This window comes from Coregonus clupeaformis, chromosome 12, assembly GCF_020615455.1.
Source record: "Coregonus clupeaformis isolate EN_2021a chromosome 12, ASM2061545v1, whole genome shotgun sequence".
Classification (NCBI taxonomy): domain Eukaryota; kingdom Metazoa; phylum Chordata; class Actinopteri; order Salmoniformes; family Salmonidae; genus Coregonus; species Coregonus clupeaformis.
Genome location: NC_059203.1, coordinates 27737771 through 27765509, shown reverse-complemented (window position 1 = coordinate 27765509; position 27739 = coordinate 27737771). Strand labels below are relative to the sequence as shown.

General features: G+C 45.1%; 1 protein-coding gene across 1 annotated transcript in view; it reads right to left on the bottom strand.

The window, feature by feature from the left end:
- LOC121578150 (testis-expressed protein 264 homolog) overlaps positions 1-27739 on the bottom strand; it is a 120555-nt gene that overhangs the window by 72983 nt on the left and 19833 nt on the right. Inside the window, exon 2 of the mRNA XM_041892303.2 lies at positions 12117-12338. Within this exon, the coding sequence (XP_041748237.1) occupies positions 12117-12338 (222 nt within the window). The remainder of the gene's footprint in view (positions 1-12116; positions 12339-27739) is intronic.

Genomic DNA, 27739 nt, shown 5'->3' with positions numbered 1-27739 from the left:
AAACACTTTAGCGAGGAGGCCTTCCTAATTGACCTGGCCCAGGTATCCTGGATGGATATAGATCTCATTCCGTCAGTAGAGGATGCCTGGTTGTTCCTTAAAAGTAATTTCCTCTCAATCTTAAATAAACATGCCCCATTCAAAAATACAGAACTAAGAACCGATATAGCCCCTGGTTCTCCTCAGACTTGACTGCCCTTGACCAGCACAAAAAACATCCTGTGGCGTACAGCATTAGCATCAAATAGCCCCGCGATATGCAACTTTTCAGGGAAGTTAGGAACCAATATACACAAGCAGTCAGGAAAGCAAAGGCTAACTTTTTCAAACAGAAATTTGCATCCTGTAGCACTAACTCCAAAAAGTTTTGGGACACTGTAAAGTCCATGGAGAATAAGAGCACTTCCTCCCAGCTGCCCACTGCACTGAGGCTAGGAAACACTATCACCACCGATAAATCTACAATAATCGAGAATTTCAACAAGCATTTTGCTACAGCTGGCCATGCTTTCCATCTGGCTACCACTAACCCGGCCACCAACTCTGCACCCTCTGCTGCAACTTGCCCATGCCCCCCCGCTTCTCCTTCACACAAATTCAGACAGCTGATGTTTTGAAAGCGCTGCAAAATCTGGACCCCTACAAATCAGCTGGGCTAGACAATCTGGACCCTTTCTTTCTAAAACTAGCCGCGAAATTGTCGCTACCCCTATTACTAGTCTGTTCAACCTCTCTTTCATAACGTCTGAGATCCCCAGAGATTGGAAAGCTGCCGCGGTCATCCCCCTCTTCAAAGGGGGTGACACTCTAGATCCAAATTGCTACAGACCTATATCCATCCTGCCCTGCCTTTCGAAAGTATTCGAAAGCCAAGTTAACAAACAGATCATCGACCATTTCGAATACCACCGTACCTTCTCCGCTATGCAATCCGGTTTCCGAGCTGGTCACGGGTGCACTTCAGCCACGCTCAAGGTCCTAAACGATATTATAACCGCGATTGATAATAGACAGTACTGTGCAGCCGTCTTCATCGACCTGGCCAAGGCTTTCGACTCTGTCAACCACCGCATTCTTATTGGCAGACTAAATAGCCTTGGTTTCTCAAATGACTGCCTCGCCTGGTTCACCAACTACTTCTCAGATAGAGTTCAGTGTGTCAAATCGGAGGGCCTGTTGTCTGGACCTATGGCAGTCTCTATGGGGGTGCCACAGGGTTCAATTCTTGGGCCGACACTTTTCTCCGTGTATATCAATGATGTCGCTCTTGCTGCTGGTGACTCTCAGATCCACCTCTACGCAGACGACACCATTTTGTATACATCTGGCCCTTCATTGGACACTGTGTTAACAAACCTCCAAACGAGCTTCAATGCCATACAACAATCCTTCAGTAGCCTCCAACTGCTCTTAAACACTAGTAAAACTAAATGCATGCTTTTCAATCGAACGCTGCTGGCACCCGCCCACCCGACTAGAATCACCACTCTCGACGGGTCTGACCTAGAGTATGTGGACAACTACAAATACCTAGGTGTCTGGTTAGACTGTAAACTCAACTTCCAGACTCACATAAAGAATCTCCAATCCAAAGTTAAATCTAGAATCGGCTTCCTATTTCGCAACAAAGCCTCCTTCACTCATGCTGCCAAACATGCCCTCGTAAAACTGACTATCCTACCGATCCTTGACTTCGGCGATGTCATTTACAAAATAGCCTCCAACACTCTACTCAGCAAATTGGATGTAGTCTATCACAGTGCCATCCGTTTTGTCTCCAAAGCCCCATACACTACCCACCACTGTGACCTGTACGCTCTTGTTGGCTGGTCCTCACTACATGTTCGTCGTCAAACCCACTGGCTCCAGGCCATCTATAAATCACTGCTAGGCAAATCCCGCCTTATCTTAGCTCATTGGTCACCATAGCAGCACCCACCCGTAGTCTGCGCTCCAGCAGGTATATCTCACTGGTCATTCCCAAAGCCAACACCTCCTTTGGCCGCCATTCCTTCCAGTTCTCTGCTGCCAATGACTGGAACGAATTGCAAAAATCTCTGAAGCTGGAGACTCTTATCTCCCTCAATAACTTTAAGCATCAGTTGTCAGAGCACCTTACCGATCACTGCACCTGTACACAGCCCATCTGAAATTAGCCCACCCAACTACCTCATCCCTATATTGTTATTTATTTTGCTCTTTTGCACCCCAGTATCTCTATTTGCACATAATCTCTTGCACATCTAGCATTCCAGTGTTAATACTATTGTAATTATTCTGCACTATAGCCTATTTATTGCCTTACCTCCATAACTTGCTACATTTGCACACACTGTATATATATTTTCTGTTGTATTTCTGACTTTATGTTTTTTACCCCATATGTAACTCTGTGTTGTTTTTTATTGCACTACTTTGCTTTATCTTGGCCAGGTCGCAGTTGTAAATGAGAACCTGTTCTCAACTGGCTTACCTGGTTAAATAAAGGTTAAATAAAAAAAATAAAAAATAAAAGATAAAGATTATAAATATAAATAGTGACACGAGGAATAAATACACAGTGAATAATGAGTAAAAATAACATGGCTATATACAGGGAGTACCAGTACAGAGTCGACGTGCAGGGGTACGAGGCATTTCTATGAAGTAGGCTACAGCCCAGCAAGCCTATCACACCCACTTGGAGTTTGCCATTCAAAACAGGAGAGGTCTTACTGATAGATTGTGAAGAGGGATATTGAATGGCAGATCATAATGAAATAGCCTACCTCCAAATAGATAACAGACATTGGCTATGTTCAAATGTCCGTACTATCATACCACTTACAATGCCTGGCCAATACGTTGCTTCATTCTGAGTAATATGCTAGTGTGTGGACATTCCAACAGAGAAAATTGTATTGTGTGGACAGAAAATTAGGTGTAAGGTTCAAGAGATGTGGCCATTGTACACTGCTCAAAAAAATAAAGGGAACACTTAAACAACACAATGTAACTCCAAGTCAATCACACTTCTGTGAAATCAAACTGTCCACTTAGGAAGCAACACTGATTGACAATACATTTCACATGCTGTTGTGCAAATGGCATAGACAACAGGTGGAAATTATAGGCAATTAGCAAGACACCCCCAATAAAGAAGTGGTTCTGCAGGTGGTGACCACAGACCACTTCTCAGTTCCTATGCTTCCTGGCTGATGTTTTGGTCACTTTTGAATGCTGGTGGTGCTTTCACTCTAGTGGTAGCATGAGACGGAGTCTACAACCCACACAAGTGGCTCAGGTAGTGCAGCTCATCCAGGATGGCACATCAATGCGAGCTGTGGCAAGAAGGTTTGCTGTGTCTGTCAGCGTAGTGTCCAGAGCATGGAGGCGCTACCAGGAGACAGGCCAGTACATCAGGAGACGGTCAGAAACAGACTCCATGAGGGTGGTATGAGGGCCCGACGTCCACAGGTGGGGGTTGTGCTTACAGCCCAACACCGTGCAGGACGTTTGGCATTTGCCAGAGAACACCAAGATTGGCAAATTCGCCACTGGCGCCCTGTGCTCTTCACAGATGAAAGCAGGTTCACACTGAGCACGTGACAGAGTCTGGAGACGCCGTGGAGAACGTTCTGCTGCCTGCAACATCCTCCAGCATGACCGGTTTGGCGGTGGGTCAGTCATGGTGTGGGGTGGCATTTCTTTGGGGGGCCGCACAGCCCTTCATGTGCTCGCCAGAGGTAGCCTGACTGCCATTAGGTACCGAGATGAGATCCTCAGACCCCTTGTGAGACCATATGCTGGTGTGGTTGGCCCTGGGTTCCTCCTAATGCAAGACAATGCTAGACCTCATGTGGCTGGAGTGTGTCAGCAGTTCCTGCAAGAGGAAGGCATTGATGCTATGGACTGGCCCGCCCGTTCCCCAGACCTGAATCCAATTGAGAACATCTGGGACATCATGTCTCGCTCCATCCACCAACGCCACGTTGCACCACAGACTGTCCAGGAGTTGGCGGATGCTTTAGTCCAGGTCTGGGAGGAGATCCCTCAGGAGACCATCCGCCACCTCATCAGGAGCATGCCCAGGCGTTGTAGGGAGGTCATATAGGCACGTGATGGCCACACACACTACTGAGCCTCATTTTGACTTGTTTTAAGGACATTACATCAAAGTTGGATCAGCCTGTAGTGTGGTTTTCCACTTTAATTTTGAGGGTGACTCCAAATCCAGACCCCCATGAGTTGATAAATTTGATTTCCATTGATAATTTTTGTGTGATTTTGTTGTCAGCACATTCAACTATGTAAAGAAAAAAGTATTTAATAATATTATTTCATTCATTCAGATCTAGGATGTGTTGTTTAAGTGTTCCCTTAATTTTTTTGAGCAGTGTATATACAGTTGAAGTCGGAAGTTTACATACACCTTAGCCAAATACATTTAAACTCAGTTTGTCACAAATCCTGACATTTAATCCTAGTAAAAGTTCCCTGTCTTAGGTCAGTTAGGATCACCACTTTATTTTAAGAATGTGAAATGTCAGAATAATTGTAGAGAGAATGATTTATTTCAGCTTTTATTTATTTCATCACATTCCCAGTGGGTCAGAAGTTTACATACACTCAATTAGTATTCGGTAGCATTGCCTTTAAATTGTTTAACTTGGGTCAAACGTTTCGGGTAGCCTTCCACAAGCTTCCCACAATAAGTTGGGTGAATTTTGGCCCATTCCTCCTGACAGAGCTGGTGTAACTGAGTCAGGTTTGTAGGCCTCCTTGCTCGTACACGCTTTTTCAGTTCTGCCCACAAATGTTCTATAGGATTGAGGTCAGGGCTTTGTGATGGCCACTCCAATACCTTGACTTTGTTGTCCTTAAGCCATTTTGCCACAACTTTGGAAGTATGCTTGGGGTCATTGTCCATTTGGAAGACCCATTTGCGACCAAGCTTTAAGTTCCTGACTGATGTTTTGAGATGTTGCTTCAATATATCCACGATGGTCATTATGGCCAAACAGTTCTATTTTTGTTTCATCAGACCAGAGGACATTTCTCCAAAAAGTATGATCTTTGTCCCCATGTGCAGTTGCAAATCGTAGTCTGGCTTTTTTATGGCGGTTTTGGAGCAGTGGCTTCTTCCTTGCTGAGCGGCCTTTCAGGTTATGTCGATATAGGACTCATTTTACTGTGGATCTAGATACTTTTGTACCTGTTTCCTCCAGCATCTTCACAAGGTCCTTTGCTGTTGTTCTGGGATTGATTTGCACTTTTCGCACCAAAGTACGTTAATCTCTAGGAGACAGAACGCATCTCCTTCCTGAGCGGTATGACAGCTGCGTGGTCCCATGGTGTTTATACTTGCGTACTATTGTTTGTACAGATGAACGTGGTACTTTCAGGCATTTGGAAATTGCTCCCAATGATGATCCAGACTTCTTTCTTTTGATTTTCCCATGATGTAAAGCAAAGAGGCACTGAGTTTGAAGGTATGCCTTGAAATACATCCACAGGTACACCTCCAAATGACTCAAATGATGTCATTTAGCCTATCAGAAGCTTCTAAAGCCATGACATCATTTTCTGGAATTTTCCAAGCTGTTTAAAGGCACAGTCAACTTAGTGTATGTAAACTTCTGACCCACTGGAATTGTGATACAGTGAATTATAAGTGAAATAATCTGTCTGTAAACAATTGTTGGAAAAATTACTTGTGTCATGCACAAAGTAGATGTCCTAACCGACTTGCCAAAACGATAGTTTGTTAACAAGAAATTTGTGGAGTGGTTGAAAAACAAGTTTTAATGACTCCAACCTAAGTGTATGAAAACTTCCGACATCAACTGTAAGTCCTGGCCAGGCGTTGCACTGGACTGGTGGACTTGTCTGCTTTCTTCCACTGTTAAGAGTCTTCACTGGAAGTATACCCCTTGGAGAGGGACCTGATGTCTGACGATAAAACCCTAATGCTGGGAGATGACTTCATTAATAATGGATGATCAATTTAACATCACTGGGGGGATGGATGGGCCACGCTAGGCCTCGGCATGGCAAAACCTCTGGCTGTTGCTGCACACACACACACAGCGCAGTCAGACCTCAATCCCCAAGTCCCCAGACACTCAGCACTCTTTACAGTTGTGATGGAGACCAGTGGAGGATAACAGGGTCCGGGTGCACACACACACACACACAGTGGAGGGCTACAGAGGGCAGGGGACAGGGAAGCCATCAAAGACGAAGAAGCCCTGAAGGGCATAAGATCACATAAGAGCAGGACCCCGCAGGACCCATCAGAGGTACAGTGTCACACACACACACACACATATATACACATACACACACAATTTTAGTTGCTGACACTTGTTGACAAATGTGTTAATATTTTTTAAATACAGTACCAGTCAAATGTTTGGACACACCTACTTTACATTGTAGAATAATAGTGAAGACATCAAAACTATGAAATAACACATATAGAATCATGTAGTAACCAAAAAAGTGTTAAACAAATCAAAATATATTTTATATTTGAGATTCTTCAAATAGCCACCCTATGTCTTGATGACAGCTTTGCACACTCATTGACATTCTCTCATCCAGCTTCACCTGGAATACTTTTCCAACAGTCTTGAAGGAGTTCCCACATGTGCTGAGCACTTGTTGGCTGCTTTTCCTTCACTCTGCGGTCCGACTCATCCCAAACCATCCCAATTGGGTTGAGGTCGGGGGATTGTGGAGGCCAGGTCATCTGATGCAGCACTCCATCACTCTCCTTCTTGGTAAAATAGCCCTTACAGAGCCTGGAGGTGTGTTGGGTCATTGTCCTGTTGAAAAACAAATTACAGTCCCACTACGCTCAAACTAGATGGGATGGCATATTGCTGCAGAATGCTGTGGTAGCCATGCTGGTTATGTGTGCCTTGATTTCTAAATCAATCACAGACAGTGTCACCAGCAAAGCACCCCCACACCATAACACCTCCTCCTCCATGCTTTACGGTGGGAACTACACATGCGGAGATCATCCGTTCACCCACACCGAGTCTCACAAAGACACGGCGGTTGGAACCAAAAATCCAGACCAAAGGACACATTTCCAACGGTCTAATGTCCATTGCTTGTGTTTCTTGGCCCAAGCAGGTCTCTTCTTATTATTGGTGTCCTTTAGTAGTGGTTTCTTTGCAGGAATTCGATCATGAAGGCCTAATTCACACAGTCCCCTCTGAACAGTTGATATTGAGATGTGTCTGTTACTTGAACTCTGTGAAGCATTTATTTAGGCTGCAATTTCTGAGGCTGGTAACTCTAATGAACTTATCCTCTGCAGCAGAGGTAACTCTGGGCCTTCCATTCCTGTGGCGGTCCTCATGAGAGCCAATTCCATCATAGCGCTTGATGGTTTTTGCGACTGCACTTGAAGATACTTTCAAAGTTCTTGAAATGTTCTGTATTGACTGACCTTCATGTCTTAAAGTAATGATAGTCTGCAATTTCTCTTTGCTTATTTGAGCTGTTCTTTACATAATATGGACACTTGGTCTTTTACCAAATAGGGCTATCTTCTGTATACCCCCCCTACCTTGTCACAACACAACTGATTGGCTCAAACGCATTAAGAAGGAAAGAAATTCCACAAATTAACTTTTAAGAAGGCAATGCATTCCAGGTGATTATCTCATGAAGCTGGTTGAGAGAATGCCAAGAGTGTCATCAAGTCAAAGGGTGGCTATTTGAAGAATCTCAAATATAAAATATTTTTTGATTTGTCTAACACTTTTTTGGTTACTATATGATTCCATATGTGTTATTTCATAGTTTTGATGTCTTCACTATCTACAATATAAAAAATAGTAAAAATAAAGAAAAACCCTTGAATGAGTAGGTGTGTCCAAACTTATGACTGGTAGTGTATATTTGTAGCAGAGCGAGCAGGAGCACAAACGAGAGCCACGAGTGTACAGCCACCGCTTGCTCCTCATCATCTCCCTGCAGTGCAGTTGCACGCATCAGTTATATTCCAGATGGTGTCAACATTATTTACTTTCAATGCATTATGGAGTAGAACGTATTTTTAAAAAGTCACCAAAAGTGACCTTTTCAGTCGTTCTACAAACAAAATCTCCTCTGGGTGATGCGCCTAGACCCCCCCGCTACCTTTGCCACTGCTACTGAAAGAAATCCTTGGGGAAACACTGCACACACACACACACACAGAGAGAGAGAGAGAGAGAGAGGAGCTAAAAACAGACGGGTGGTCAGCGTAACGGCAGCAGAATGAGAGATGGTCGTGACTCGTGGCAGTGTGGATATTGGATGGGGCCCAGGGTGTAAAGATGTAATATGGAGGAGCATGTAATAAGTACAGAGGGTGCTGGGCTGCGTTCTGGGGCAGGCTGTGGTTGTTACATATGAATGGGAGTAGTTTAAAAGGGGCTATATCAGCCAAGGGGCTAACGCATGAGTGCAGTGAGGATGATGCTACCAAGCGGGGTCATCGACTCTTGTGTGTGTGTGTGGTGCGTGTCTGTGTTACCTGCGTGGGTAAGTAGCATTGTCAAACACAACAGGGCATTATATGCTGCAGTGTTGTTTACTACGCATTCATTCCTCATGAATAAAACATTAACAGCATTAGTGTTTCGCACCATGCACATTGTTCCCCTCCAGGAGTTGATGTCCACTCACTACATTGTGTTTTACATTTACATTTTAGTCATTTAGCAGACGCTCTTATCCAGAGCGACTTACAGTTAGTGAGTGCATACATTTTCATACTGGCCCCCCGTGGGAAACGAACCCACAACCCTGGCGTTGCAAGCGCCATGCTCTACCAACTGAGCTACAATTCAAAGCCATGAGGATCTCCTTGCATCTTGACCAAAATTGAAAAGCTAACGAAGTGTGCGTGAAGAAGCACACAGAACATCAGTGGTTGGCCACACAATACGCTCTGCCACTTGACATCAAATTACTCACGTGTGGATTTATGCCGATAAAATCTAAGTTCATATTATGATTCTGAATCAAGGCCAAATTGTTTTCATAGATAACGCATCAACTAAAATTAATGTAACAAGGTTTTTATTCAATGTTTGGTTTTCAAGAGGTGCTTAAAACTATAACTTTGAATACTGTAGCCTATCACCGGTAAAGAAAGATAAATAAAAGAAAAAGCAGAACACTTGAATTAAACTAATCATGTCCGGCTTTTAACAAAAAGACAAAAAGGTGCGATTGCATCACCCCAAAAAATTATGAGAGATTCTCATTATCTTGCTCTCCTCTTACAACCACGACCAGATACAAAACTAACTTACTACACGGCATATTTCAGGGATGAAAGTAGGGTACTGAGAGTCAGTGGAGACAGAAAAGCTGTCTTTCATAATGATAATGTTTCACCACAGCTTCTGCTGAGTAAGTCCACACAGACTCTATAACGCCTAAGTGCAAATCAATGGGTATAACTGACTGCTGTTTTCTTATCATGACACATTTTATATGATTAGGTTATGGACTGAGGGTAAAAAAATAAAATCATGCTTTTATGAGAAGTCATTCTGGTAGGGACTAGGGAGTCTACTGACACTGAGTTTGTCTGAAAGAACAACATGCGTATTCTTTCCGACTCATTCACACACACACACATAGACAGAGACAGAGAGACAGAGACAGAGAGAGACAGAGAGAGAGAGAGACAGAGAGAGAGAGACATAGAGAGAGAGACATAGAGAGAGAGACAGAGAGAGAGACCGAGAGAGAGACAGGGAGACAGAGAGACAGAGAGAGAGAGACAGAGAGACCGAGACAGAGAGAGAGACAGAGACAGAGAGAGAGAGACAGAGAGAGAGAGACAGAAAGAAAGACAGAGAGAGAGACAGAGAGAGAGACAGAGAGACAGAGACAGAGAGAGAGACAGAGACAGAGAGAGAGACAGAGAGAGAGACAGAGAAACCCGAGACAGAGACAGAGAGAGAGACAGAGAGAGAGACAGAGAGTGAGAGAGAGAGATAGACACAGAGAGACAGAGACAGAGAGAGACAGAGAGAGAGACAGAGAGAGAGAGACAGAGACAGAGAGACAGAGAGACAGAGAGAGAGATGCTCTCTATGCAACTGGGAGGAGAACTCCCCAGAGATCTGAGCATAGGGAGCTTCCAAGAGACACTACATACATACAGGGTCTGATAAAGCTCACATAGTGAATCACTGTGTTTAAAATGAGAGGGGGAGGGCAGATACAAAATGCCTTCAGAAGAAAAGCAGCAAGGAGAGACACTGTGTGCAAGCATGATGGATAGGAATGTAAAATACCCAAATAAACATTGTACATTGAATAATACATTGAAATGAAAGTGAATTCCATTCGTTCCCCAACATATTTAGGCCTAGTTCATGAGGTGGATAGGAAACATTTATCATTTTAAATGTCACAATAAGTGAGAGAGGCATCTGTCTTCCTTAGGCCTCCACTGCAAACACCCACTGTCACTAGGGGTTATTAATGGACATGAACTCATGAAATTAAAATGAGTTTGGCACACAATACAGACACCAACTCACCCAAATAAACACAATCACTCCCACCTACTACTGTATAGCTTAGGCTACATTTTTCTGTTTCCCTCAACGTTTTCCAACACTCAGAGCTCACCTTTCACCCACTCAGTAGAACAACTAATTCAAAATGTTTAAAAAAAACAGTAAAGACTGGTTTAGCACTAAAACTGGGAACTGTACCATGACACATAGACAGAGGATTAAATAGACAAACTTGTATCCCATCTGTAAATACAAATACAATTGTTAAAAGCCTAGTTGGTTTAGCCACGGAAAAAGACAGGAACCTTCCCGCTAGCCATGATTGGCTGAGATAATGGGATGGGCTGGACATCCCGAGAGATGAGTTTGGGATTGGTCTGCCATGTAGCATCTATTACATGCGCTGCTCAGTATGTGTAGATAATCCTTGCTACCACAGCTTTTTTGAAAGATATAGTAGCCATTGAGAACTGCAAAAGTGTTGCTACTGCTCTCAACAACATTGCTGCCCTGAATTTAGCAGGCAACATCGACAAAGATCAGTGGGAAAAAGTTGGGATGGACTACTTTCTGGAGGACAATCGTGCCATGCTGACTCTGAAAATAAATCAGACGATGAGGAAATCCCTGACTTAAGTAAAAACATTTTCATTGAATCAAACATTGTAGTCTTCTGATGACAGTGATGGGGAAGAAATGGAGATCAGTGTTGTTGTCATGGAAGAAGTTGACCGAGTTTTGAAATCAGCGGAATGCCCGGTGGAGGCAGAGTATGAGAAGGAAAATTCTGGCGTTTGATTGCATCCATGACAGAGAGGGAGAAAGATTTTATGATTCTTATGGCATTGCACACGGTCAAGTCGACACCTCCAGCCTCATAAAGTATCAATGCAAGGAGCTAAAGTGGAATACTAGTTTGTAAATACCCAAGACAGAAGGCAGATGGTATAGGCCTAGGAAGTGGAGAAGCAACTGGCACAAGACTGTATCGGACGGTTACGATTGGTTGTGCCCTGAAACTGGGAACCGTGCAATGAAAGACAGAACTTATGTTCCTTAGATGTAGCGAAAATAATTTGTCAGAGTCCAAAGCAACTTATACAGATGGGTCAAGTGCCACTGAGTGACGCTGGCCAGGCTTTAGCAGCGTCAGGCCCAGGGCAGATGGCATTGCCAGCCAGGGAATGTGGCAGGGGAGGCAGACAATCACTTGCACGCACGCACACAAACACACATACAAACACAGACACCTTTACCAGGAGCTCAGCATTGCTACAGTGGCTGGCTGCCCATGGTGATGCCACCTGTACCAGAATGCTACCTAATTAACCCTTGAGAAACCCACGGCTCAGACTCCGCAATGACTCACTTTCCCAGCAGCCCCAGGCCTGCCGCTGTACTGAGTCAGTGGATACAAGGAGGGATGGGGAGTGTTGGGCTAAGGGCTGGAGTAAACATGGAGAACTTGGCCTAGGGAATGAATGGTTCTTAGGGTAGAGGACAGGACAGGACAGCATAGATAAGGATGGATAAAGGGGTGAGGGGCGGAGGAGAAAACAGAAGGCAGTCAGTCATACTGTATATTATTACCTTGATGTAGCTGTCCAGCTGGGGGTAGACTCTCTGCACTCCGAAGAAGATTGACAGGGGCGTCCTGTGGGGAAAGGAGGCGCTGACCACGTGAGTGACCTCTGGGAAGCTGAAGACCCGGAAACCAAACTTCTCATAGAGCTGTTGGAGCTCCTCACTAGGCCTAGTATCGCCCTCACTCAGGATACTGCCCACCGCACAGCGACACTTCTCTCCTATCACCTAGAGAAAAAGGAAGGAAGGACAGAAGGGAGGGAGGGAGGGAAAGAGAGAGAGAGAGAGGCTTGTCAGCAAAAGGTTAAATCTCACTGTGAGGTGGAAATGAACATTCTGATGTGACAACACAGTCTGTTTGCATTTGATGTGATAGCTTTAGTTTCTATTGGGCTGTTGCCTATTGGTGGTGTATATACAGCAATCATGTATCATGATGTTAGTATTCCTTCACATCAGATTATTCTGAAAACAATCTGAATATGTGTCAATATGTTTGTCCTCAGCCTCAACCGTGGAACAATTTCAAAATTGATCTTTCTCGCTTCCGACTCTCTCTATCACTGTTGTTCTGTCCCTCCATCTTTCTCTCATTACAGTCATTCAGAGAGCCTGTAATTATACATGCAAACTGCCTCCATGGATGACAAGCTCCGCTCTGCGAGAGAGAGAGACGGGAGATAACCATCAGTCTTTCTTATCTCTGTCCCCCTCCCTCCCTCCCTCTCTCAACAACCCCCGAAGCCTGCCGCAACAATTAAGGACTGCAAAAGCACTATTGTCGTAAACACTGCCTTTATCTAAGCCCACCTTTATCTATGCCCATCAAAGTCTACCAGCCCCCCCTAAAAAAATTGTCCACCGTCTGAAAAATGGCCAACCAATTTCACGGACAGACAGTTCCTTCAGTCTCCCAAAATGTCCACCTTCTAACAAACAGATGAGTCACAAAGAAGAGGCAGAAGATAGGTTGGCAGAAAACAGCTTAACATACTATGTGAAAGGAAAACTATTTTACACAAATAAATGGAAAACTATTTTACACAAATAAATAAATAAATACAAATAAACAAAAAAGGACAGAAGTTTTAGAATGCAGCACAGTTGGCAGGCAATGTTAAGAGCAAGGCTCTCGTTAGGGCTCTAAAACACTAATTGCTACATTTGGCTGCTAAGTTGCACTTGGTGGTTTTCTCTCCAATCTGGGGAGCGAATCGAACTGTCCATTAAAGGGTAGAAAAAGATTAGCCACTTAATACACATGAAGACTCATGAGACATCCGAAATGGCCTCCGGATTGTGTACGAACTAATGACCAATCAAACGGCTGATCTTTCTCACCAATTTCCAAGTCCCAGCAGGTGTAGAGGACAGGAAAGGGGTTGTATTCAGAAGGAGTGATTCTCCACACAGAACGTTCTTATTGTTTTTCCTCTATATGACGAACGAGGGCTACGCAGTAAAGAGGCCAGGCTAGCCCGGTGTGGCGTTAACTCATTAAGACACATCTAAGGAGGACTCTCTTTCTCTCTCCCTCCCTCAGTCTCTCAGCCTTGCTATCACTCCTACATTTACTACGCTACGTGAAGCGGGAGGAAGGAGACATGGAGACCATGAGTCCATTCTCTGTCTGTCAGTTTTTCCCCAGGGTGAGTTACCTACTGTAACTCCAGAGCAGTTAGTTACTGTAGAGTGGGGATGTTGGAGTTGAGAACCCCTTATATGGCTCAGTGTCTCCAGGGGAATTTGTTTGTTTTACATTTGTTTATATTGCAATTTCTTTTGATATACTGTATCCATTATAATGATCCTGATAAATGAATTTGCCTGGTTCAGAGAAGCTGTCAGTCTCGTCACGTTCATATGCATGGCACGGTGAAGATCACAAAAAAAACCTGCAACATTGTTCCACAGGTCAGACAGCAAGGTTTAGACAAACCCCAACTGATGCAAACCAAATGCTAGCTTAGTAGTATGGGGAAATATTGTCTAGACGCTTTTTTCCAGGGGACATGAAGTTTCTAAATTGACTGGCTGGGCTGTGGCAGTGGGATAGTGGATGCGCATTGATAAATCTAATCTAAGCCCTTGTGTTTGTGATATCTACTAAGATAACTTATGGAATTGTTTTAAGATGGTCATACCATGGATAATTTAGCTATTTGATTTGGAATTTTAGGACCCCTGTAGGTATAAATATATATACAGTACCAGTCAAAAGTTTGGACACACCTACTCATTCAAGGGTTTTTCTTTATTTTTACTTTTTCTACATTATAGAATAATAGTGAAGACATAAAAACTATGTAATAACACATGTAGTAACCAAAAAAGTGTTAAACAAATCAATTTTAGATTTTAGATTCTTCAAAGTAGCCACCCTTTGCCTTGATGACAGCTTTGCACACTCTGGGCATTCTCTCAACCAGCTTTCATGAGGTAGTCACCTGGAATGCATTTCAATTAACAGGTGTGCCTTTTTAAAAGTTAATTTGTGGAATTTATTTCCTTCTTAATGCTTTTGAGCCAATCAGTTGTGTTGTGACAAGGTAGGGGGGGTATACAGAAGATAGCCCTATTTGGTAAAAGACCAAGTCCATATTATGGCAAGAACCGCTCAAATAAGCTGCCAGCAACAGTTTGGGTCTCATGGTGTGTCCCTTTCCAGATGGTTAAGCATTGCACCTGTACTATTACTGTACCTCAATTCCAACTGGCAAAGTTTGCAATTCTTTCTCATTTAACTTCTCGAGGTATTGCCATACAGGACTTTGCTGCTGTCGCTTGCCTTTCTCTACCATTAAGCCAAACTGTTAACGACGATGAGGTTGTGGTGGAGAGTAGACTCCAAAATAATTGATTCCTCGACTCCTTGCACGTCGACTCCCATTTCTGATTGTCAAGATTCGATTCCACTAGGAATCGACTCCTAAGATTCTGTATTTTTGTAACGGAGGAGACTGATTAGTTGCCATACTTCCGAGAACACAAACACTCACATCATTCATAGTGAGCTAGCGAGGGATGGAGAGAGAGGGGAGGGGCACAGCATAGGCAGGTCGGCCACTATCGGCAATCAAAAGCTGTATCTCGCAATGGAATCCTGTAGGCCTATCTTGTAACTTCAGTAAAACAGGGCCTTTCATCAATGAATAGGCTAGGATATTCTACTCGCAAAAGAACGAAGACTGAACACACACTCTCATCATTAGTGAAGAGAAAGAGCAGGGGTATAATCATTAATTAATTAATCCAACCAGTTGCAAAACATTTTGCAACTAAAACAAGAGTTTTTATTGGTCAAATTCAGGTAGGTCCCTCCCCGTTTCGTTCCGTTTACAACAGAATCGGCGTAATGAATATGGCCCCAGGCGAGCCAGCGTGAGGGAGAGAGAGGAGGGGGCAGGCAGAAAGAACTGTGGTGCGCATATTATGTCTTGGTAATCTGTATCTCACAATGTCTTGTCTTGCATGCCTCACAAATTTACCAAAGTAGCCTAGTTCACCTCTTCCACTCTGGTTTGATTTAAATTACATTTAAACTTTCCCCAGGCCTTTATAGCCTATCGTCTAGTTTGGCTATAATACGGAAAATAATATGTTGTGATAACTGCCTTGTCATTGTAAGTTTGTAGTGAAAAATATATAGTTTTTCGGTTAGGGATTTTTCTTAACGTTAAGGATCCCAATTTCGTTTACACGTTTTAACGTTTAAACGTTCAGACCCCTACTCCTTGATATCAACCAATCAGCATCCAGGATCCAAATAACCAGTTTCATAATAAACGACATATCGCCTTCTCTCTCTCTCTAGTAATCTTGACTGAGTCTGAGAGGTCTCCTTTAACACTGGCGGATGAAGTAGAGTACCAATCCCCTTGCCTCAGGGAGACATCGCTCTTTCCTCACTCAAGCCATAACCTACTACACAGCATTGAAAAGTAGGCTACTGGTAAAACCCTTCAGATTCACCACACCAGAACCTCTTGACTCAACCAGTTTTGGCGCCTACATATCGATCCATCTAATTTCTCTCTCAGTATCTCTTCAAAGTATTGCGTTGCAATCAAAAGGCAGCTGTCTACTGCCTACCTATCTCCAAAAGGCACGTACCTTCCCAGATAGTATTTCACCAGAAGATAGCCTAACTGAAAACGGAATCCTATTTGAGACCGGATTCAAAGGCAGCATCCTTTGTGGATTGAGGTTATGGCCACCATCAACTACTCTCCATCTCTGGTTCCTGCTCACGCTCACCCACCACGCCCACTTCAGCCATCTCCGTCAAGCCTGTGGAGTGTCAGCAGCAGGAGGGCCAGTGTCTCTCTGCTCTCTCAGCATGGCTGTGGATGGCTCCTGTGACTAAAGTGTGTGGTTAACAAGCAGTCCCGTCACAGTAGCTCTATCCCTGCTAACCCCCCCGTAGCACTACACAAAGGCCTGAGATACACACGCGGGGCTAGCTGGCGCCTGGGTCTTCCGCCGCGATGGGACGGGACAACTACCACCACATGGTGCATTAGAGACCAGAATCTCAGCAATCTGGACTGACCCAAGGAGGGATGCAGGACAAAAAGGGGGGAAGGATGGGGAGAGGGAGGGAGAGAGGGAGGGATGGGGAGAGGTGGGAGGGATGGGGAGAGGGAAGGATGGAGCAGGGATGGGGGAGGCAGTGAGGGAAGGGGTGGTGGTAACAGCAGAGTCCACACAGAGCCGCTCTTCATCAGCCAGTGACAGGCCAGGGACCCAAATGAGTCCCACAGTCCACTAACACTACTCTAATTAATGATCAATGTCAGCAGGGCTGGGGAGAAGAATATACACTGCAGTAGACTACACCTAACCCAGTCTGTCAGCACAGGGCTGGGGAGAGGAACCTACACCTAGCCCAGTCTGTCAGCACAGGGCTGGGGAGAGGAACCTACACCTAACCCAGTCCCCGAACAGATCTGGGACCAGACTAGACAACACCTAGGCTATCACACCCTCACACCCAATAGGAAGTCTCCACCAGGGAAGATGGATACAGTGAGATAAGAACTTCTACACTAGCTTTCATAAAAAAAGTGTTCAGTTCAAACTGTCCAGTTGAATTCTATCAAGTAGCCTATAGGCTACTTTAGAAATGGTAAGGTCATGACACACAAGGCGTTTCCTGGACATTGTAAAACTGGGTAGAGAGCTCACTCTGATACTCTCAAAATGGTGTAGGACTGAGGAAATAGCCTATAGAGATTGGAAAAACTAACTTTAGTGAGGCCTGGACATTTGATGGGATTTTTGTAGCGATTTTATTTTTGGTCACAGCGGGAGGCCCCTGTGGAGTAGAGCCAACACAAGGTTCCCAGCGGGGCACACTGGACAAAGAGACGCAGCTACAAACCCCGCTGCTCGGCCCTCTGGGAGATTGATGGACTTCAAACACAACTTTGAACGCGGTCCCATTTATTCTTCATTTCACATCCACTTAGGAAGCACCTCTCACTTTCTCCTCTTCCCATCCTCTCTTCCCTCTTATTTCCCTGTCTTCTCCCCCTCTTCTCTACACTCTCTCCTCCTATCCTCCTCCCCCCTCCCTCTACTCTTCCTCATCAACTCTCTTCTCCAGCCCACCCCTCCTGGTGAGCTAGCCTTTTCATGTTCGGCCCATGCTCAGACTGGTGCTAAAATACTAATAAATTGGTCTCAGGGAGCCACTTGGGATTGTGCTCTGTGAGGGCTGTTGATAAATCGTGGCATCAAGATGAATAGGGGCATTCTGGGGCTGGGTACTGGGGTGTTCAGGGAGTGGAGTAAGGTGGGCAGGGGGTGGGGATGGAGCAATCAAGGACCTTGAAAATAGGGCTGAATATTTCCCATGCTACGTCTCTCAGAGGGTCACCTCCACCAGTGTTATGCTCCAGTCCCTTCTCTAGAGGTTTTGGCACAAATGGGAAACAAGTGTTTTAGTTTGATCTGTCAATCATCACAAACAAAAAGCCCCACATCCTGCAATGTACTGCAACCCTGTTGTGGATGAGTGACTGTGACAACCTAATATGCACAGGGCTCACAAATGAACAGACAAAATTGTCATCTCATGCCCCAATCTCCCTCCGAATGCACCCCACTTTGGCAACAGGTGTGGACTAACAGTGAAATGCTTACTTACGAGCCCTTCCCAACAATACAGAGAAAGAAAATAGATAAATAATGGAAAAGAAAATGGAATGTTCATGTCGCCTCCATTTGCTCTTCTGAGGCACCTCTTCCTCTCTCAGATGTCAGCCAGAGAGAGAGCGAGGGAGGGAGAGCTTAGTTTAGTTTATTAGGATCCCCATTAGCTACTGCACAGGCAGCAGCTACTCTTCCTGGGGTCCACATAAAACGTACAAATACATGACAAAGTACAGAACAGTAATAGACAAGAACAACATAAGATATTACATTAAATAAATACACTTTTAAAAATGTAAAAAATAGTTATATATAGCAAAGACACCAAGAGACAACAAAAATACTATTTACACACTATTCATATATACAGTGCCTTCGGAAAGTATTCAGACCCTTTGACCTTTTCTACATTTTGTTACAGCTTTATTCTAAAATTGATTAAATTGTTTTTTCCCCTCATCAATCTATGCGCAATACCCCATAATGACAAAGCAAAAACTGGTTTTTAGACCCTTTACTCAGTACTTTGTTGAAGCATCTTTGGCAGCGATTACAGCCTCGAGTCTTCTTGGGTATGACGCTACAAGTTTGGCAAACCTGTATTTGGGGAGTTTATCACATTCTTCTCTGCAGATCGTCTCAAGCTCTGTCAGGTTGGATGGGGAGCGTTGCTGCACAACTATTTTCAGGTCTCTCCAGAGATGTTCGATCGGGTTCAAGTCAGGGCTCTGGCTGGGACACTCAAAGACATTCAGAGACTTGTCCCGAAGCCAGTCCTGCGTTGTCTTGGCTGTGTGCTTAGGGTCGTTGTCCTGTTGGAAGGTGAACCTTCGCCCCAGTCTGAGGTCCTGAGCGCTCTGGAGCAGGTTTTCATCAAGGATCTCTCTGTACTTTGCTCCGTTCATCTTTCCCTCGATCCTAAATAGTCTCCCAGTCCCTGCCGCTGAAAAACATCCCCACAGCATGATGCTGCCACCACCATGCTTCACCGTAGGGATGGTGCCAGGTTTCCTCCAGACGTGACGTTTGGCATTCAGGCCAAAGAGTTCAATCTTGGTTTCATCAGACCAGAGAATGTTGTTTCTCATGGTCTGAGAGTCCTTTACCTGCCTTTTGGCAAACTCCAAGCGGGCTGTCATGTGCCTTTTACTGAGGAGTGACTTCCGTCTGGCCACCCTACCATAAAGGCCTGATTGGTGGACTGTTGCAGAGATGGTTGTCCTTCTGGAAGGTTCTCCCATCTCCACAGAGGAACTCTAGAGCTTTGTCAGAGTGACCATCGGGTTCTTGGTCACCTCCCTAACCAAGGCCCTTCTCCCCTGATTGCTCAGTTTGGCCAGGCGGCCAGCTCTAGGAAGAATCTTGGTGCTTCCAAACTTCTTCCATTTAAGAATGATGGAGGGCACTGTGTTCTTGGGGACCTTCAATGCTGCAGAAATGTTTTGGTACCCTTCCTCAGATCTGTGCCTCGACACAATCCAGTCTCGGAGCTCTACGGACAATTCCTTCAACCTCATGGCTTGGTTTTTGCTGTGACATGCACTGTCAACTGTGGGACCTTTTATAGACAGTTGTGTGCCTTTACAAATCATGTTCATATTATGTCCAATCAATTGAATTTACCACAGGAGGACTACAATGAAGTTGTAGAAACATCTCAAGGATGATCAATGGAAACAGGACCTGAGCAAAACTTTGAGTCTCATAGCAAAGGGTCTGAATACTTATGTAAATAAGATATTTCAGTTTTTTCTAAAAACCTGTTTTTGCTTTGTCATTATGGGGTATTGTGTGTAGATTGCTGAGGACTGTTTATTTATTTAATCAATTTTAGAATAAGGCTGTAACGTAACAAAATTTCAAGGGTTCAGAACACTTTCCAAAGGCACTGTACATATTCATATTCTTATATACAGTACAGTTGAATTAGAAAGAGGAGAGGCGCTGTGATAAAATATTTTTTTAATCTGTTGTTTAAAGCTTAACTTGCTTTTTGCCTGAGTAACCTCTGGTGGCAGAGAATTCCATGATGACATGGCTCTACAGTCATGGTCAAAAGTTTTGAGAATGACACAAATATTAATTTTTACAAAGTCTGCGGCCTTTTTATGATGGCAATTTGCATATACTCCAGAATGTTATGAAGAGTGATCAGATGAATTGCAATGAATTGCAAAGTCCCTCTTTGCCATGAAATTGAACTTAATCCCCAAAAAACATTTCCATTGCATTTCAGCCCTGCCACAAAAGGACCAGCTGACATCATGTCAGTGATTCTCTTGTTAACACAGGTGAGAGTGTTGACGAGGAAAAGGCTGGAGATCACTCTGTCATGCTGATTGAGTTAGAATAACAGACTGGAAGCTTTAAAAGGAGGGTGGTGCTTGAAATCACTGTTCTTACTCTGTTAACCATGGTTACCTGCAAGGAAAGACGTACCGTCATCATTGCTTTGCACAAAAAGGGCTTCACAGGCAAGGATATTGTTGCTAGTAAGTTTGCATCTAAATCAACCATTTATCAGATCATCAAGAACTTCAAGGAGAGAGGTTCAATTGTTGTGAAGAAGGCTTCAGGGCGCCCAAGAAAGTCCAGCAAGCGCCAGGACCGTCTCCTAAAGTTGATTCAGCTGCGGGATCGGGGCACCACCAGTGCAGAGCTTGCTCAGGAATGGCAGCAGGCAGGTGTGAGTGCATCTGCACGCACAGTGAGGCAAATACTTTTGGAGGATGGCCTGGTGTCAAAAAGGGCAGCGAGGAAGCCACTTCTCTCCAGGAAAAACATCAGGGGACAGACTGATATTCTGCAAAAGGTAAAGGGATTGGACTGCTGAGGACTGGGGTAAAGTCATTTTCTCTGATGGAAAAAAAGCTTGTCCGGAGAAGACAAGGTGAGCGCTACCATCAGTCCTGTGTCATGCCAACAGTAAAACATCCTGAGACCATTCATGTGTGGGGGTTTTTCTCAGCCAAGGGAGTGGGCTCACTCACAATTTTGCCTAAGAACACAGCCATGAATAAAGAATGGTACCAACACATCCTCCGAGAGCAACTTCTCCCAACCATCCAAGAACAGTTTGGTGATGAACAATGCATTTTCCAGCATGATGGAGCACCTTGCCATAAGGCAAAAGTGATAACTAAGTGGCTCGGGGAACAAAACATCGATATTTGGGGTCCATGGCCAGGAAACTCCCCAGACCTTAATCCCATTGAGAACTTGTGGTCAATCCTCAAGAGGCAGGTGGACAAACCAAAACCCACAAATTCTGACAAACTCCAAGCATTGATTATCCAAGAATGGGCTGCCATCAGTCAGGATGTGGCCCAGAAGTTAATTGACAGCATGCCAGGGCAGATTGCAGAGGTCTTGAAAAAGAAGGGTCAACACTGCAAATATTGACTCTTTGCATAAACTTAATGTAATTGTCAATAAAAGCCTTTGACACTTATGGAATGCTTGTAATTATACTTCAGTATACCATAGTAACATCTGACAAAAATATCTAAAAACACTGAAGCAGCAAACTTTGTGAAGGGGGATTTTATCAAACAAAACTATGCTACATTTTATCTCTGGGACCCTCAAGATGACAAATCAGAGCAAGATTACTGATTGTAAGTACATTATCTTCAGAGGTGAATGTATCAAACCAGTTGCCGTGACAAAAGTGTTTTGTTGTTATGCACTATCCTCAAACAATAGCATGGTATTTTTTTGCTGTAATAGCTACTGTAAATTGGACAGTGCAGTTAGATTAACTAGAATTTAAACTTTCTGCCCATATAAGACATGTCTATGTCCCGGAAAGTTGGCATTGTTTACAACGCCAGTCTAGTCACATATCGAATATTAATCAGCAACCATCCCGGTATAGGGACACTGATCCTGTAGAGGTTAAAGAAGGATTGTTCAGCCTTGAGACAACTGAGACATGGATTGTGTATGTGAGCCATTCAGGGTGAATGGGCAAGACTAAATATTTAAGTGCCTTTGAACAGGGTATGGTAGTAGGTGCCAGGCGCAACGGTTTGTGTCAAGAACTGCAACGCTGCTGGGATTTTTCACGCTCAACAGTTTCCCGTGTGTATCAAGAATGGTCCACCACCCAAAGGACATCCAGCCAACTTGACACAACTGTGGGAAGCACTGGAGTCAACATGGGCCAGAACCCCTGTGGAACGCTTTCGACACATTGTGGAGTCCATGCCCTGACGAATTGAGGCTGTTCTGAGGGCAAAAGGGGGGGGGGTGCAACCAACTCAATATTAGGAAGTTGTTCCTTATGTTTGGTATACTCAGTGTATGTCTGTTTGAAGTGTATGCAAATAGGTTATACAAGTGGGTAAGGAATATTCAACACACAAATGTTTCTTAAAAAGACGAAGAGAAGTAGTCAATTTCTCCTCAACCCTACACCATGAAAGACTATCATGCATGCTGTTGATGTTAGTTCTGTATGTGCAGTTAAGGGCAAGGTGTGCTGCTCTGTTCTGAGCCAGCTGCAGCTTTGCTAGATCTTTCTTTGCTGCACTTAACCCTATTACTGGACAGTATTCAAGATGGGACAAGATCAAAGCCTGAATAACTAGTACAGTTGATCTTTCTGTCAAAAACACAGAACATCTTTTTATAAACAGACATACCTCTCCGCATCTTCACAACAACTTTGTCAATTTGACTTGACCATGATAACTGACCATCCAATGTTACTCCTATGAGTTCAGCTTCTTCAACTTATTCAATGGTCACTCCAGTTGAGGTTTATGTCTAAGAGAATGCTTTGAACCAAAAACAATGCTTTTAGATGTATTTAAGAGAGAGAGCGACACAGAGAGAGAGAGAGAGAGAGAGAGAGAGAGAGAGAGAGAGAGAGAGAGAGAGAGAGAGAGAGAGAGAGAGAGAGAGAGAGAGAGAGAGAGAGGAGTGGAGTGCTTCCTTGAACTCTGTGGAGAGAGGAGGAGAGGCTGTGGAGGAGAGGAAAAGGGATGAGAGGGGCTTTACGCCTGGTGGTGTCAACTGTTTGAAGGGAGGGATAGGAAGAACAGAACAGTTGCTCCACAGCCCTGTATCTATGGCAACCATCACAGGACCACCTCATGCCCTTTCTCTCTGAGTCTTTTGTTTCCACAGAGGAAGTGATTAAAAAGAGAAGACTTTAGACTTGTGATAAATCCGATGATATACGATGGAGGAAAGAAGAAGCAACACTCAGCTAAAAACCAACCATTATCCCAGAAACCCTAGACCCACTCCAATTTGCATACCGCGCCAACAGATCCACAGATGATGCAATCTCTATTGCGCTCCACACTGCCCTTTCACACCTGGACAAAAGGAACACCTATGTGAGAATGCTATTCATTGACTACAGCTCAGCGTTCAACACCATAGTGCCCTCAAAGCTCATCACTAAGCTAAAGACCCTGGGACTAAACACCTCCCTCTGCAACTGGATCCTGGACTTCCTGATGGGCTGCCCCCAGGTGGTAAGGGTAGGTAACAACACATCCGCCACGCTGATCCGCAACTCGGGGGCCCCTCAGGGGTGCGTGCTCAGTCCCCTCCTGTACTCCCTGTTCACTCATGACTGCATGGCCAGGCACGACTCCAACACCATCATTAAGTTTGCCGATGACACAACAGTGGTAGGCCTGATCACCGACAACGACGAGACAGCCTATAGGGAGGAGGTCAGAGACCTGGCCATGTGGTGCCAGGATAACAACCTCTCCCTCAACGTGATCAAGACAAAGGAGATGATTGTGGACTACAGGAAAAAGAAGAGGACCGAGCACGCCCCATCCTCATCGATGGGGCTGTAGTGGAGCAGGATTTGGCATGGGTCCTCAGATCCTCAAAAGGTTCTACAGCTGTACCATCGAGAGCATCCTGACTGGTTGCATCACTGCCCGTTATGGCAACTGCTCGGCCTCCGACCGCAAGGCACTACAGAGGGTAGTACGTACGGCCCAGTACATCACTGGGGCCAAGCTTCCTGCCATCCAGGACCTCTATACCAGGCGGTGTCAGAGGAAGGCCCTAAAAATTGTCAAAGACTCCAGCCACCCTAGTCATAGACTGTTCTCTCTGCTACCGCACGGCAAACGGTACCGGAGCGCCAAGGCTAGGTCCAAGAGGCTTCTAAACAGCTTCTACCCCCAAGCCATGAGACTCCTGAACATCTAATCAAATGGCTACCCAGACTATTTGCATTGCACCCCCACCCCCTCTGTTTATTATCTATGCATAGTCACTTTAATAACTCTACCTACATGTACATATTACCTCAATTACCTCGACTAACCGGTGCACCCGCACATTGACTTGGTACCGGTACCCCCTGTATATAGTCTCGCTGTTGTTATTTAACTCTGCTGTTACTTTTATTTTGTATTATTTTATATTGTTTTTTTTTTTTTTTTTTTTTATATTTGTTATTCTTTCTTAAAACTGCATTGTTGGTTAAGGGCTTGTAAGTAAGCATTTCACTGTGAGGTCTACACCTCTTGTATTCGGCGCATGTGACTCTCTTCTGACAGTTGTGCTTTTGTCAATTTAAACTCCCCATTCCATACAAAATCAATTGCCTTTCTCTGAGTAGCAAACACTATTCCAACTCTGACTGCGTTCGAAATGGCACCCTAATCCCTATGGGCCCTGGTCAAAGGTAATGCAATATATAGGAAATAGGGTGCCATTTAGAACGCCGACTCTGTTCTTCTGTCCGTCCCCCTACCCTCACTTCAGGGGGCCCAAAGCACTCTCTGAGGGCTTCTGAACTTGGGAACAGACAACATCCCGGGGTTTTAACAAACGAGCTGAGATCATTACGCCAATTAGGCCTAGCCAAACTTACATCAGGACTTGGCTGTGACTGTGTACAAACAGGATAGCCTATAGGGCTCATTGCTAATTGCGGGCTTGGGAAAAAGCAAATGGGTGTCGGTGTCACAAAGGGGGTTTGGAAGCAGAGCTGGGAAGAGTCATTCAACTCTGGTAGCTAACATTCCATCAGGTTGCTGTGGGTATGAATCGGGCTCAGATAGCGAGAATGGTACAGTTATTGCTAGTGACTCCAGCTCATAGTATTAGCCAATGAGATGGCGAGGAGAGGCATGGAATCAAATAGCAGTCCTATAAAGAGAATGGTGAACAAATTCATTAAGTAATCTAAAAGTATTGTGAGTGGTGATGGACAGAAGTACAGTATGCTGAGCAGTCAGAGGCTACCATTGCCAATCTGCTGTGGACACCAGAGCAGAGGAACAGAGGGGGGCATGGGGGGAGTAGGAGAGAGAAAGAGAGAGGGGGAGAGAGAGTCGTACAGTCTACCCCAACTAAATGGAGAGGCCTTAGAAGCACCCCCCCACTGTTCAGAGGTCATTAAAATACAGTACCCTCTGAATGTAAAAAACGACAAGACACGAAAAGAGTACAAATTGAAACTTCTTTTGGGGAAGCACGAGACACTTTTTGCTGATTTGTATAAAAATGGGAACATAAGCAACCTTATCTTCCACACAGACCATCCCCTGGCATGGCACAGTGCTATACTAGCACACTACCCCTCTGTTAAGAGGGGGGTGTTAGCGACGGGTGGAAACTCAGGATACTGGACAACGAGGACTCTGAGTCGTCTAATATTAATCTCTATAAATCTGGAACCGTTTTGGTTCAAGGCAACACCAAACAGTTCCAGCTGGACTTTCACCTAATCAAAGAAATAGCTCAGCAGGAGAAGCTCTCCCTTGAGAAAGATACCCCCACCCCGAGCGGGTCAGACCAGACCTCTTCATTAAATAACCCCACAGAGCAACCCCAAGCAGAAAGTCAACTTCCCAGCACAGAGTACTACTCCCTCATTGAAATGAAGGATAAATTCACCCAGCTGGAGGTAAGGCAGGTGGAGCTGGAACAGCAGGTGAACACACTCCAGTTAGCACAGACCCAGACAACAGTCCAGCACAACAACACCCCCTTAACTAGACCTGGAGAGCTGCAGGTAGAGAGAGACATGTCTGCACTCTGGACTGTGGTGAGACAACATCAACAGGAGAAAGAGCAGGAGCAGGAGAAGAACAGAGCACTAGAGGAGAGGATCAGAGTGCTGGAGGAGAAGGTGAGAACGATGACGAGTGACATTGAACAACCCATTAGAGAACAGCCCACCTCAGATCCTGGCCAAAGTCTCGACACCGCAGCAGAAAAGTACACCCTAGACCCTGACCATAGCCTCGACATCACACCCAGACAAACAAATGAAGAACCCCAAGCCCTGGGGACCCCAACCCCTCTGAGCAACCCCCCAGTCAGACACCCTGATAGCCCTCATGACGACCCCCCCACACCCACTGAGGACATACACAAGCCACAGATTGTACTCCTTATAGACTCAAACGGGAAATACATACAAGAAAATAAACTTTTTCCAAAACACACAGTGTCTAAACTCTGGTGTCCAAACACCCAGCGCGCCCTAGACCTTCTGTCTGAGGACCGACTAGGATCACCCAGCCACATAATAATACACACAGGCACAAACGACCTGAGAACACAGCAGGAAAGGGTGGCCACATCACTCAAGGGAGTGATAGAAAAAGCTTCTTCTACTTTCCCCAACGCACAAGTGGTTATCTCAACCCTGTTACCACGAAAAGACTTCCACCCTGCTACCATACAGCGGGTAAATGCAAGTATTTCCCGTGACTGTGCATCAAAACCAAATGTCTTCCTGGCCCACCACTCCACCCTGGACGTGAACAGCCTTTATGACCAGGTCCACCTATACAAGGCAGCAGTGCCCACCTTCGCCCGGACCCTAAAGGATATCGCCCTCAACCGCAGACCCAACACCTCACACAGGAGCAACAGATCAACAGACACCCCGCCCAGACCAGCGAGACACTCTCCCAGACCTGCGGGACCCCCCCCCCAGGACCTACACATAGAGGACCCCCGCAGAGAGGATCTACATCCAGACCACAGCACCATCAACCACATCTACACCCCCCACCCCCCACCAATTAACTCCCCCCCAAGTCAACCATGCCCACACCCCATTTAGGCCCCCCTCAGATCAGACCTATGCCCCTCCTACCCACGCCAAGCCCCCCACTCCCACAAAGAGGGCCTCAACATGAAAGTCACACATACGCCCAGGCCGTGAGCAGGCAAACAGGCCCAACACCCACTCTTACACTAGCCCAAGCCAATGGCATGTACCAGATGCTCAGCAGGCTCTGTTCACAATTACTGGCCTGAGGCCAAACCACACAACCAACAACATTAGACACTTTATGGAACACAAAGCCTTCACTATTTCATCCTGGAATATCCAAGGCCTGAGGTCATCTGCCTTTGGCCTAAAGAGCAGGAATCTGGACTTCACCAAAGAAATCGGAAATACAGACATTGTCATCCTACAAGAAACATGGTATAGAGGAGACGGACCCACTGGTTGCCCTCTAGGT